General features: G+C 52.7%; 1 protein-coding gene across 3 annotated transcripts in view; it reads left to right on the top strand.

The window, feature by feature from the left end:
- Positions 1-14915, top strand: part of COL5A1 (collagen type V alpha 1 chain) — a 399673-nt gene that overhangs the window by 291272 nt on the left and 93486 nt on the right. For all 3 annotated transcript variants that reach the window (XM_075324351.1, XM_075324352.1, XM_075324349.1), the window contains exons 7-9: positions 1181-1450; positions 1773-1937; positions 12272-12331. In XM_075324351.1, coding sequence (XP_075180466.1) covers positions 1181-1450; positions 1773-1937; positions 12272-12331 — 495 coding nt within the window. The remainder of the gene's footprint in view (positions 1-1180; positions 1451-1772; positions 1938-12271; positions 12332-14915) is intronic.

Here is a 14915-nt window from a genome sequence, read left to right as displayed (position 1 = left end):
TGCCACTCTGTGCAGGCGGCCGGCTAGCTGTGTGGACTCCGGTGGCCGTGTGGACTCCAGTGGCTGTGTGGACTCCGGTGGCTGTACGGACTGCGGTGGCTGTGCGGCGAGTGTCCCAGATGGTCTGTACACGGTCCAGGCTACAAATGATGGTGCCTGCAGTCAGCGCATACGTAGATGGAGATCTTGGATGAGAGCTCCAACTGCGCACACGCCGCTCTGGGCACCATTTCTTTGAAGCCTGGACCGCTAACAGAGCATCTGGGACACTCGCCACACCGGCCTTCTCCACCACACAACCACCGCTGCTTCTGCTGCCTGTACAGTTCTATCGCCAGCACTGACCCACTGCCACCACAACTGACCCACTGCCGCCAGCACTGACCCACTGCCGCCAGCACTGACCCACTGCCGCCACAACTGACCCACTGCCGCCAGCACTGACCCACTGCCGCCACAACTAACCCACTGCTGCCAGCACTGACCCACTGCCGCCACAACTGACCCACTGCCGCCAGCACTGACCCACTGCCGCCAGCACTGACCCACTGCCGCCAGCACTGACCCACTGCCGCCAGCACTGACCCACTGCCGTCACAACTAACCCACTGCCGCCAGCACTGACCCACTGCCGCCAGCACTGACCCACTGCCGTCACAACTAACCCACTGCCGCCAGCACTGACCCACTGCCGCCAGCACTGACCCACTGCCGCCAGCACTGACCCACTGCCGCCACAACTGACCCACTGCCGCCAGCACTGACCCACTGCTGCCAGCACTGACCCGCGGCCAGCACAGCCTCTGCCTCCTGTGACCCCACTCCACCACCTCTGCCGCCGCTTCCTGTAAGACAGCACCGGAGTAAAAGACAGACACCATTTTTTTAATTTATTTATTTTTTTACCTTTTTTGTCTCTAAATTTGGGGTGCGTCTTATAATCCGGTGCGTCTTATAAAACGAAAAATACAGTATATCATAGTGGGATTGATAGATGGAAGGAGAATTGTCCGGATGGGATAACCTGGGTCATGGTGACAGCCGGTCACTGGGTCAGAACCCGCAGCCATGCTGGCATCCTCGCCCACTTACGTGGTGTCCGATCTCCAGCTGTTGAATCAGTGACTGGATTCTTGCTGAATTTTGTGGATCTTAAATTTTGTTGTTTTTGACTTTTCAGGAAGCAACTCCCGAACCCACCGAAGCCCCTGCTATTGTAATCACCCAAGCTGCAATTGTAGAAACCAACGTGGACCGCAAAGTGGTGGACCCCACTGTAGACGAGTACAACTATGGCAATAACGAATACTACTACACCCCTCAACCCGATGAGGAAACCATCTACTCTGAAGGAGAAGAAACGACGGAAAAAGAAACCGTAGATGAAACCTTCATTGATAGGAAAGTGGAAGTCGTTACCAGCATTGTGACCGTCTTCAGCAACGCGAGTGTAAGTTGTGTGTGATCGGGGGTATCCTACCTGATCATTAGAGGGGTGCGGCCCCCCAAGCCTATATTCTCATGGTAGAGAGTGCTTGTATTATGCCAATAATATATCTGTCCTTGTTTTGTGTATACAGCGTCTTTGCGGCGCAGGGTCTCGGCATACGTACCCCATGTAGTCTTACCCTCAGAGGATCAGATTACACAGCGTTACGGCTTATAGGTGTAATTGCACATATCTTCAGACCCTTTTCCCATAAAGCCGTATTACACAGCTCCTATATACGGTCTCTCTTCTGACTGTGGTATATTGTGTCCATACATTTCAGGGAAGCTCAGAAAGTGGTGCAGGCTCCAGGCGCCAAGGAAACACGGATGACGGCTTCACGGAGGAGACCGTAGACAGCTATGACACCATTTATGAGTACCCAGATGTTATTTCATCCGAGACTGATATCAAGGGCTCTCCGGCCATTACGATCGATGACTACGAGGTAATGCTACACTCCAATTCCTATTTTTATATGACATATCAGGCTCATTTTTGTAGACAAACTTCTGACGCTTAGTTTGCAGAAAATCTGCTCATTGGAAAATACGTGAATTATCTTGCTATTTGATTGAATCAATTAATAAAATATCAGGGTTATATACTATTGAGACCTAAAATAGCATAAATTTACTGCATGGAGAAGACCAAGTCGATTTCAGACCCTGGAGCAGAGGCCTCCTCTGTACTCTATGGGAGCCTTGTGAGCCGCCTCCTGCCTGCCGGCATCCCCGGCACCTCTTCTGGCCGGTACATCAACATGCATGCGTCATTCTGCAATGATGATGGTGTAGTGCCGGGCCTACAAATCAGAAGAGACACCGGGGATTCCAGCAGGCCACGGACTATCAATGTGGCCACAGAACCAGGGTCCTCTGAATCGGTTCGCTTTTCTCTAAGGATGGAAATTCTGCTCTGATTATATGGAAGGGACGATTCTGGGAGACTTACACATTTATTGCAATCGCCTCTCCCACTAGGGTCTATCGAACAATCGTCATTTATGGCGACCATGCTTAGCTACTGTAATAGTGCCCTCTGCAGGTGAGAAGCTGTTGCTGCACTTTACTAAAGTTCAATACTTCTGCAGGAATCGAGATTTTCTTTTTCTGTATACAACAATGTTACACTATTTTCACCAATACCTGTACATCACCAGCACAATCCATTATTATCACCAGTACCTGTACATCACCAATACAATCCATTATTGTCACCAGTACTATACATCACCAATACAGTCCATTATTATCACCAGTACCTGTACATCACCAGTACAGTCCATTATTGTCACCAGTACCTGTACATCACCAGTACAGTCCATTATTGTCACCAGTACCTGTACATCACCAGTACAGTCCATTATTGTCACCAGTACCTGTACATCACCAGTACAGTCCATTACTGGTGATGTACAGGTACTGGTGACAATAATGGACTGTACTGGTGATGTACAGGTACTGGTGACAATACAGTCCATTATTGGCACTGGTGCCTGTACATCACCAGTACAGTCCATTATTATCACCAGTACCTGTACATCACCAATACAATCCATTATTGTCACCAGTACCTGTACATCACCAGTACAGTCCATTATTGTCACCAGTACCTGTACATCACCAGTACAGTCCATTATTATCCCCAGTACCAGTACATCACCAGTAGCCCATTATTGTCACCAGTACCTGTACATCACCAGTACAGTCCATTATTATCACCAGTACCTATACATCACCAGTACAGTCCATTATTGTCACCAGTACCTGTACATCACCACTACAGTCCATTATTGTCACCAGTACATGTATATCACCAGTACAGTCCATTATTGGCACTGGTGCCTTTACATTACCAGTACAGTCCATTATTATCACCAGTACCTGTACATCACCAGTACAGTCCATTATTGTCACCAGTACCTGTACATCACCAGTACAGTCCATTATTGGCACTGGTGCCTGTACATCACCAGTACAGTCCATTATTATCACCAGTACCTGTACATCACCAATACAATCCATTATTCTCACCAGTACTATACATCACCAGTACAGTCCATTATTATCACCAGTACCTGTACATCACCAGTACAGTCCATTATTGTCACCAGTACCTGTATGTCACAAACCACCGGGGGGGTCACTCAGAAATCCCCCGCGCTGGCTACCAGTACGTCACAATCGGGGGGTAACAAGTGGGGGTCACCCCTCCTTTATACCTCCCGACCGACAGACAGAGCACGTGACGCGCTCTCTAGCGCCCCTCTTATAGTCAGGCCAATTATGGAATTGCCCGACCATAAGCAAGGAGGCCGCTATACTACTTATGCCGATTATTGAAGGGTCCCCGGTGAGAGTAAGGTATATATTCCCCCGACCTCCGCGGGCGGAATATATAAAATCTCCCCGAATCTCACTGGCCTCCCCACAATAATCCTTGGCACAATTCGCTGCCACCAACCGATTTACGGTAACTATTAGCCGAACACACAGACGTGGGATTCAAGATCGAGATAACAGAACAGCCCAAGATTAATTATATAATTTAATCAGCCTAAAGCACACTAGAAACTACAATATATACAATAGGGAATCTACAGAATATACATATGTCAGAGTACAGTTACAATCAAAGCATGGGTTACAAACAGGCATACACAGTTCCAGCAGTTACCTTGTTGCGTCTGGCCACAGGGGGGCGCTGTAGGCCAGGTTTCTAGGATCCTTCCCACAGATGTTTCCTACACGTGCCCCCAGCGAAAAGAACGCTGGAAAATGGCCGAAGTAGGGTTATCAACCTGGGCAAATCCAGGTCCCCTCCTACCTTAGTGACCTCAGAGGGAGCACTGCTCCACCCCTGGCTTGAGTTATGGACAATCCACAACATGGAATATGGGCCATAACTTTGCCTGGGAGCGTCGTAGGCGGACGCCAATGCTCTCATTGTGACAGTTATGAATTTAGCTACAGAACGAGGGGACTCATGACCTGTCTGCCAGTTCCCCATTGGCTGATATCACGCCTGGGGCATTTCCCAATGTCCTGCTCCCATAAAAAGGGTGTGCCGGCATCGTCCGCATGCGGAGACACCATTTTTATGGTTGCCATATTTATCGGAAATATGGCTTGCGAGATATGAACCATTTTTTACTGGAGTCGTTCTGTCTGGCTATTTCCATAGCCTTGCTAACTAGCTAGCAGCCCCCACTACAGGGTCACGGCAGGGAGTCATCCTGTGTCCATTGTCCCTAAGCCACCTAATTTCCATATCACAGGACATGGCCATGGAGGTGTAAGTGGAACACTGAGAACAAGAAGGGAGGGGGGCACTGCCAGGGAGTGATGAGGGATTATGACTGGAGTCATAATTCATCTTCATATCCCGGGATTTGCCTCACACCTCCCCCCTTTTGAGGGCGCTAGGGGGCAGCACACTCCGGTGTTCCCCCGTGCGCCCGTCCGCGACCTCTCCTTGTCGGGACAGCCCGTCTGCGTTACCGTGGTCACGGCCCCTTTTGTGGCGAATGGTGAAGTTGTATTGCTGGAGCGCAAGGCTCCATCGCAACAATCGCCCATTCGTCCCAGAGACGGTGTGCAACCAGCTGAGGGGATTGTGGTCCGTCTCCACGATGAAGTGGCGCCCGTATAGATAGGGTTGCAGACGCTGCAGGGCCCACACTATGGCCAGGCACTCCTTCTCCATCGTGGAATAGGCAACTTCCCTTGGTAACAGCTTCCTGCTCAGGTACAAGACCGGGTGCTCTTGGCTCGCAGAGTCCACCTGGCTGAGCACCGCACCGAGGCCGAAGTCACTGGCGTCGGTCTGTACTACAAACGGCCGCGTGAAGTCGGCTGCCTGTAGCACGGGCGGGCTGGACAGGGCGTCCTTTAGGGCCCGGAAGGCTGTCTCGCAGTCCATTGTCCAATCGACTGCAGAGGGCAGCTTCTTCTTGGTGAGGTCCGTCATGGGCTTTGCCAGGCTACTATAGCATGGAACAAACCTCCTATAGTACCCAGCGGTCCCCAAGAAGGACATCACCTGCTTCTTGGTCCTGGGGGTGGGCCAGGATGCGATGGCTTCCACTTTCTCAGGCTCGGGCTTCAGTGTTCTCCCACCTACCCGGTGACCGAGGTACTGGACCTCGCTCATGGCCAGCTGACACTTTCCCGGCTTGATGGTCAAACCTGCCCGGTGGATCCGCCTGAGCACCTGTGCTAGATGCTCTAGGTGGTCCTCCCAGGTGGGACTGAAGACGGCAATGTCATCCAGGTACGCGGCCGCGTACCCTTCAAGTCCCTTGAGCAGGGTGTTGACCATCCGCTGGAAAGTGGCAGGGGCATTCCTCATCCCGAATGGCATCACCGTGGACTCGTACAGTCCAAATGGGGTAATAAAGGCAGAGCGTTCCCTGGCCTTGCGAGTCAGGGGGATCTGCCAATATCCCCGGCTCAGATCCATGATGGTCAAGTACTGAGCCCCGGCCAACTGATCAAGCAGGTCATCGATGCGTGGCATTGGGTACGCATCGGCGACCGTGACCGCATTGAGCCCCCTGTAGTCCACGCAGAACCGAGTGGTTCGGTCCTTCTTAGGGACGAGGACTACAGGCGAGGCCCAAGCGCTGTTGGATGCCTGGATCACCCCCAGCTTCAGCATCTCGTCAATCTCCTGGCGCATGTGTTGCTGCACCTCCAGGGAGACCCGATATGCTGAACGCCGGATCGGGGGATGATCCCCAGTGTCCACGTGATGGACAGCCAAGTCAGTCCTTCCGGGCTGGTTGGTAAACAACCCCCGGAAGGGGTGTAGGGTGGCCCACAGCTGGGACCGTTGGTCCTCCAAGAGCTGGTGGCCAACCTCCACATCCTCAATGGATCCGCCTGCCCTAACCTGGGCTAGCATATCCAAGAGGGTTTCCGCTTCTCCCTCCTCGGGCAGGTTGCACACGGGGAGCGCACATGCCTCCCGCTCATGATGTGCCTTCATCATGTTCACATGGAAGGGCTTCCGCCTTCCACGGGCAGGGTCCAGGGTGACCAGGTACGTCACAGGGTTGAGCTGCTGGTACACGAGGTATGGGCCTTCCCAGGCTGCCTGAAGCTTGTCCTGTGGTACGGGGACCAGTACCCACACCTTTTGACCCACTTGGTAGGTCCTCTCACAAGCGTTCTGGTCGTACCAACGCTTCTGATCGGCCTGGGCTTGAGCCATATTGTCGTGTACCAGTTGCGTCAAGGCCTGCATTTTGTCCCGGAAGCGCATGACATACTCGATAACCGACACTCCAGGGGTGGCCAAATCCCCTTCCCAAGCCTCTTTCACCAGAGCCAGGGGGCCCCGCACACGTCGCCCGTACAGGAGCTCAAACGGTGAGAATCCTGTTGAGGCCTGTGGAACCTCCCGGTAAGCAAATAACAGGTGTGGGAGATACCGCTCCCAGTCACGCCCATGGGAGTCGACCAACATCTTAAGCATCTGCTTTAAGGTGCCATTGAACCGCTCGCACAGGCCATTAGTCTGTGGATGGTACGGGCTGGCCACCAGATGTCGCACCTGGACTTGCTTACAGAGGGCCTCCATCAGCTGGGACATGAATTGGGTCCCCCGGTCAGTGAGCATTTCCTGGGGAAAACCCACTCGGGAGAAAATCTCCAGCAATGCGGTGGCCACCTTGTCAGCCCGAATGGACGACAAGGCCACTGCTTCTGGGTACCGGGTGGCATAGTCCACTACCGTCAGTAGGAAGCGTTTCCCGGAGCTGCTGGGGATGGCCAGCGGGCCGACCAGATCCACAGCCACCCTCCTGAAAGGCTCATCGATGATTGGCAGAGATACTAGTGGGGCTTTGGGGCGTGGCCCCGCCTTCCCCACTCTCTGACAGGTTTCACACGAACGGCAGTAGGCAGCCACATCGGCCCCCATTTTTGGCCAGTAGAAATGCTGGTTTAACCTGGCCTTGGTCTTAGCGATCCCTAGGTGTCCGGCCATCGGAATCTCATGTGCGATCCGCAACAACTCCGTCCGGAACGGATAGGGTACCACCAACTGTCGGTCCCTGGGCCACGCCTCCGGTGAACCCTGCTGGACCGTGGCCCGGTACAGCCGTCCTTGGTCCCAGACCACTCGCTCCGGGTCCGAGTCCGAGGGAGGCTGTGCCGCCTGCTCCTTAAGAGCTTTCAGGCTGTCGTCAGCTTCTAACGCTGCCTGAAACCCCTGACTAGATGTGGCCAGAATCGACGAGACTGTCACATCTTCGGTCAGTACCCCGGGACCTGTGTCCTGGCCTCCACCTGACTCGGCTGCCACTGGGTCAGAAGGGGAAGAGCTATCGGACCTCTGGGAGGCCCCTTGGCTTCCAGCACTCCCACTGCGGGTGACAGCGGCCACAGCCGCTGCGACCGTGGGTCGTGCCTGCTCCTCCTCCGTTCCTGACCAAGTCGCCGGTTCAGGCAGACCTACCTGGCTTCCTGACACCCCGGTTGTGGGGGAACCCTGCACCGAGATCTTACCTGGGAGCACTTCCGCTCCGGGACCGGCCCCAATCTCACCTGCCTGTTCCCCTCCTGCAGCAACAGAACCCCGCTGTGAAATCTCTGGGGACCCCACATTTGCTGTGGTAGCCCCCACCCCACACACTGGTCCTCCCCCTGCAGCACCCTGCTCTCTGCTTATCCCTGCAGAGGGCAACAGATCCCAGCTCACAGGCTGCTTACTTGTAGAGGCATTGTCACACCTTTCTCTGACCCCCTCCCCTCCTGTCACAGCTGCAGCTGCGTGTGTGTCTATGGTGTCTATGCAAGCAGAAATATCAGAGTTCACTCCCTCCTCCCTTACATCATTCATAGATAACACATTAACATTGTCAGGAGTCATGTCAGTACTGGCTGGAGGTTCAGCCCTTGGTTGGGGCCCAAACTGGGAGGTTATCTGCCCCAAATCTGTCCCAAGTAGCACGTTTGCAGGGATCCGATCAGTTACCCCCACCTCCCTCACCCCTCGCCCTGCGCCCCAGTCCACATAAATGTCAGCAACAGGCAGCGCCGGGTCAGTGCCTCCAATCCCGGAGACAGCGAGGGTTTTTCCAGGGATCAAGTCTTGGGGGGACACCATCTCAGGCCGCACCAGAGTCACCTCCGAGGCGCTGTCTCGCAGTCCTATGGTCACAGACCGGCCGACGGTGACAGGTTGGAAGCTGTCCAGGGACCTACCACCACCCCCACCCACACAATACACCTTGGGCGGCCCTTGGGACGGGGACGGAGCCGGGGCCTTGGGACGCTGAGGGCACATGGCCTTGAAGTGTCCAGGTAGGTTGCACTGGTGGCACCGTCTTGGCTCTGCCACGGGCCTGGAGAGGGGAGTTGAGGGGGACACCCCCTGCAGTCTAGGGGCAGGTGGGGCAGTCGCAGAATTCATCTTACCCCCTCTCCAGGTGCTGCTGGTGGCTGCTCTCCTGGCTTCAGGAGCCCGATTGTTGGTGTAGTCATCGGCCAGGGCAGCTGTAGCCGTGGACCCCTTTGGCTTCTGGTCTCGGATGAACTGGCGGAGATCCTCAGGGCAGTTCCACAAGAGTTGCTCCGTGATGACCAAGTCCAGGATCTCTGGTCCGGTGGAAAGCTGCAGGCCTTGGGTCCAGTGGTCGGCAGCTCGGGCAAGTGCCCGCCGGTGGTCAGCCCAGGAGTCCTTTGGTCCCTTCTGCAGGGTCCGGAACTTCTTGCGGTAGGACTCCGGAGTGAGGTTGTACTGTTGGATCAGGGCCCGCTTGATGGTGTCGTAGCCCTGATCTGCCTCAGCAGGCAAGTCCCCAAGGATATCCAGGGCCTTACCCCTTAAACGGGGGGTCAGGTATTTGGCCCACTGGTCCTTGTCCAGATGGTGCTGCAGGCAAGTCCGTTCAAAAGCAGTCAAGAAAGAGTCCAAGTCTCCATCCTTCTCCAGCACTGGGAAGTCCTCAACACGGACCTTTGGAAGTTTGGTGTCTCGAAGGTCACGTGTGGCTGATGAGGGCCGGAGCTGAGCTAGCTGCAGCTGGTAGTCACGGTCTGCCTGTCGCTCTCGCTCTCGCTCTTCACGCGCTGCCTGCCGCTCTCGCTCCGCAGCCTCACGCTCTGCGTGCCGCTCCGCAGCCTCAGCGTCACGCGCTGCCTGCCGCTCTGCCCTGCGCTCTGCCAGGAGTTCCTTGTAGCCCTTCTGGTCTCCAGCCTGGAGAAGGGCCATAGCCATTTGAAGAAGGCTATCCGAGCCTCCCAGGCTCGGTGGAATGGCACGTGGTGATCTGCGGCACGCTGCAGAGCTAGGCGATTCACTGTCCCTTTCAGAGCGGAGGGCTGGCATCTGGCTCGTTGAGGAACCTTGGGTGAGCTCCTCCTCATCTTGTCCAGCAGTGCCAGGTTGCGCAATGTCCTCGGCAGAACGGTTTTCTGGCGTCGAGCTCCTGGAGGACTCGTGGGCAACCTCCTCATTGCTGTCCACAGCACCGTCCTCCCTCTCTTCGGCTCCTGCCTTAGCATTGGTCAGTTGCATAGCTCTGCTCCTGGTGCCATCAGCCATTCTTGCAGACTTTTGGTCACTGACACAGAACTGACACCTGATGCCTCCACACACCTTACAGTATCTGCACTCTGACACTCTAGTGTTGAGCTAGTCTGAAGACCCCAGCAGCCACAGCTGCTGCAGGCAGTCTTTAGTGTCTGGGAGTATGGGTCTCACACTCACACACACTATTATCTCGATCCCACCGCTATGCCACCAATATGTCACAAACCACCGGGGGGGTCACTCAGAAATCCCCCGCGCTGGCTACCAGTACGTCACAATCGGGGGGTAACAAGTGGGGGTCACCCCTCCTTTATACCTCCCGACCGACAGACAGAGCACGTGACGCGCTCTCTAGCGCCCCTCTTATAGTCAGGCCAATTATGGAATTGCCCGACCATAAGCAAGGAGGCCGCTATACTACTTATGCCGATTATTGAAGGGTCCCCGGTGAGAGTAAGGTATATATTCCCCCGACCTCCGCGGGCGGAATATATAAAATCTCCCCGAATCTCACTGGCCTCCCCACAATAATCCTTGGCACAATTCGCTGCCACCAACCGATTTACGGTAACTATTAGCCGAACACACAGACGTGGGATTCAAGATCGAGATAACAGAACAGCCCAAGATTAATTATATAATTTAATCAGCCTAAAGCACACTAGAAACTACAATATATACAATAGGGAATCTACAGAATATACATATGTCAGAGTACAGTTACAATCAAAGCATGGGTTACAAACAGGCATACACAGTTCCAGCAGTTACCTTGTTGCGTCTGGCCACAGGGGGGCGCTGTAGGCCAGGTTTCTAGGATCCTTCCCACAGATGTTTCCTACACGTGCCCCCAGCGAAAAGAACGCTGGAAAATGGCCGAAGTAGGGTTATCAACCTGGGCAAATCCAGGTCCCCTCCTACCTTAGTGACCTCAGAGGGAGCACTGCTCCACCCCTGGCTTGAGTTATGGACAATCCACAACATGGAATATGGGCCATAACTTTGCCTGGGAGCGTCGTAGGCGGACGCCAATGCTCTCATTGTGACAGTTATGAATTTAGCTACAGAACGAGGGGACTCATGACCTGTCTGCCAGTTCCCCATTGGCTGATATCACGCCTGGGGCATTTCCCAATGTCCTGCTCCCATAAAAAGGGTGTGCCGGCATCGTCCGCATGCGGAGACACCATTTTTATGGTTGCCATATTTATCGGAAATATGGCTTGCGAGATATGAACCATTTTTTACTGGAGTCGTTCTGTCTGGCTATTTCCATAGCCTTGCTAACTAGCTAGCAGCCCCCACTACAGGGTCACGGCAGGGAGTCATCCTGTGTCCATTGTCCCTAAGCCACCTAATTTCCATATCACAGGACATGGCCATGGAGGTGTAAGTGGAACACTGAGAACAAGAAGGGAGGGGGGCACTGCCAGGGAGTGATGAGGGATTATGACTGGAGTCATAATTCATCTTCATATCCCGGGATTTGCCTCACACTGTACATCACCAGTACAGTCCATTATTGTCACCAGTACCTGTACATCACCAGTACAGTCCAATACTGGTGATGTACAGGTACTGGTGACAATACAGTCCATTATTGGCACTGGTGCCTGTACATCACCAGTACAGTCCATTATTATCACCAGTACCTGTACATCACCAATACAATCCATTATTGTCACCAGTACCTGTACATCACCAGTACAGTCCATTATTGTCACCAGTACCTGTACATCACCAGTACAGTCCATTATTATCACCAGTACCCGTACATCACCAGTAGTCCATTATTGTCACCAGTACCTGTACATCACCAGTACAGTCCATTATTATCACCAGTACCCGTACATCACCAGTAGTCCATTATTGTCACCAGTACCTGTACATCACCAGTACAGTCCATTATTGGCACTGGTGCCTGTACATTACCAGTACAGTCCATTATTATCACCAGTACCTGTACATCACCAGTACAGTCCATTATTATCACCAGTACCCGTACATCACCAGTACAGTCCATTATTGTCACCAGTACCTGTAAATCACCAGTACAGTCCATTATTATCACCAGTACCTTTACATTACCAGTACAATCCGTTCTTTCGACCTCCTGCTGTCAAGCATGGAGTCATCATACTATGATCTAGAAATTATTTCTTATGTAATAGGAGAATTATAATTGTAATAGGAGTGATTATATTTTGAACTTGATTTCACTGTTCTTGCTTTTTTCAGGTAGGAGGCGGTGGAAGAGGCGAAAAGGGACAAAAGGGAGAGCCCGCCATTATTGAGCCGGTACGTGTCTGTAATCTCGTATCATCTCCTGTTTTCCTCGCATCTCACATGAACTGTGTTGTAAGGCGAGAGTCAGGGTTCCTGTATTAGAGAATGATGATATGAAGCAAATCAGAACAAGCATTGAGTTACATATGCCACTATATGTGATATAACGTAGGCACCCATCGGAAGCATACCCTGGAAAATGCTGCCTCCGACAGACCCCAGTTGTCCGCGTACATGCCCCGACCAGCAAAAGAGACCATTTCACCCTGAGATGGGGTGTATAGTCCTGGGTGCCTGGTTCGGGGCTGTGTGTAGGGTGTATAGTCCAGGGTGCCCGGTTTGGGTCTGTGTGTGGGGTGTATAGTCCTGGGTGCCTGGTTCAGGTCTGTGTCTGCGGTGTGTAGTCCTGGTTCGGGTCTGTGTGTGGGGTGTTTAGTCCTGGGTGCCTGGTTTGGGTCTGTGTGTGGGGTGTATAGTCCTGGGTGCCTGGTTCGGGTCTGTGTGTGGGGTGTATAGTCTAGAGTTGAGCGGATCGGCCATAATCCGGGTCCGGCGGATCCGGATCGGGTTGCCGCCGAAGTCCGGACCGGATCCGGAATCCGTGGCCATGTAAATGAATGGTGAGCCGGATCCGGGACGAGAGAAAGAGAGAGAGAGAGAGGGAAACCCCCCCCCAAAAAAAACGGATCCGGATCGTGCACCCCGAATCCCGGGTACTAGTTAGACTCTGATCGGGCACTCAAACCGTGCGGATCCGGATTTTGCGGATCCGGGTCCGCTCAACACTAGTATAGTCCTGGGTGCCTGGTTTGGGTCTGTGTGTGGGGTGTATAGTCCTGGGTGCGCGGTTCGGGTCTGTGTGTGGGGTGTGTAGTCCCAGGTGCCCGGTTCGGGTCTGTGTCTGCGGTGTGTAGTCATGGGTACCGGTTCGGGTCTGTGTGTGGGGTGTGTAGTCCTGGGTCCCAGTTCGGGTCTGTGTGACTTTTCGGTCTGCGTCCCTGTAGAAGCCCACGTTCCCCGCATTCCCCGGCGCTGTCCCCTCACACATCGCTGTGGGATTACCACTTTCTGAATGGCTTTACAGCTGGCTGGAATTTGTTGGGAGTTGTGTGTTTTCCCAGTGACAGATCTCACTGGTGAGCAGACAGACAGCTGATGATGGTGGTGATGGTGGGGGTGGAGGAACTTTTGTGTTAAACACTAAGCACATGTTTGTCCTGCCACCCACGGAGGATACCGGGCCCAAACAACCCTCCCTTAGAGCCGCTCCCTGGGGACTGATGATTTGTGCTCAGTAAATAGGACAGAAAAGACTCTTTCAGCTGTTCCTGGGGTCATTATTCAACCGACGGGGATTTATTGTCCTTCCATGCAGCTCAGTCATTGTACGATGACAGGTCAGACTTCATAGTGCTGATCCTTACTTCTGCACATCTATCCGTATCTGTTACTGATCACTGGTCCTTACTTCTGCACATCTATCCTTACCTGTTACTGATCACTGATCCTTACTTGTTACTGATCACTGGTCTTTACTTCTGCACATCTATACTTACCTGTTACTGATCACTGGTCCTTACTTCTGCATATCTATACTTACCTGTTACTGATCACTGGTCCTTCTGCACATCTATCCTGACCTGTTACTGATCACTGGTCCTTACTTCTGCACATCTATCCTGACCTGTTACTGATCACTGGTCCTTACTTCTGCACATCTATCCTTACCTGTTATTGATCACTGGTCCTTACTTCTGCACATCTATCCTGACCTGTTACTGATCACTGGTCCTTACTTCTGTACATCTATCCTGACCTGTTACTGATCACTGGTCCTTACTTCTGCACATCTATCCTGACCTGTTACTGATCACTGATTCTTACTTCTGCACATCTATCCGTACCTGTTACTGATCACTGGTCCTTACTTCTGCACATCTATCCTGACCTGTTACTTATCACTGGTCCTTACTTCTGTACATCTCTCCGTACCTGTTACTGATCACTGGTCCTTACTTCTGTACATCTATCCGTACCTGTTACTGATCACTGGTCCTTTCTTCTGCACATCTATCCGTACCTGTTACTGATCACTGGTCCTTTCTTCTGCACATCTATCCTGACCTGTTACTGATCACTGGTCCTTACTTCTGCACATCTATCCTGACCTGTTACTTATCACTGGTCTTTACTTCTGTACATCTATCCTTACCTGTTACTGATCACTGGTCTTTACTTCTGCAGATCTATCCTTACCGGTTACTGATCACTGGTCCTTACTTCTGCACATCTATCCTTACCTGTTACTTATCACTGGTCCTTACTTCTGCACATCTATCCTTACCTGTTACTGATCACTGGTCCTTACTTCTGTACATCTATCCTGACCTGTTACTGATCACTGGTCCTTACTTCTGCACATCTATCCTTACCTGTTACTTATCACTGGTCCTTACTTCTGCACATCTATCCTGACCTGTTACTTATCACTGGTCCTTACTTCTGCACATCTATCCTTACCTGTTACTGATCACTGGTCCTTACTTCTGCACATCTATCCGTACCTGTTACTGATCACTGGTCCTTACTTCTGCAC

This window comes from Anomaloglossus baeobatrachus, chromosome 9 (assembly GCF_048569485.1).
Source record: "Anomaloglossus baeobatrachus isolate aAnoBae1 chromosome 9, aAnoBae1.hap1, whole genome shotgun sequence".
In the NCBI taxonomy this organism is placed as follows: Eukaryota; Metazoa; Chordata; class Amphibia; order Anura; family Aromobatidae; genus Anomaloglossus; species Anomaloglossus baeobatrachus.
Note: the sequence above shows the minus strand (reverse complement) of the source record. Positions and strands in the feature narration are given on the sequence as shown.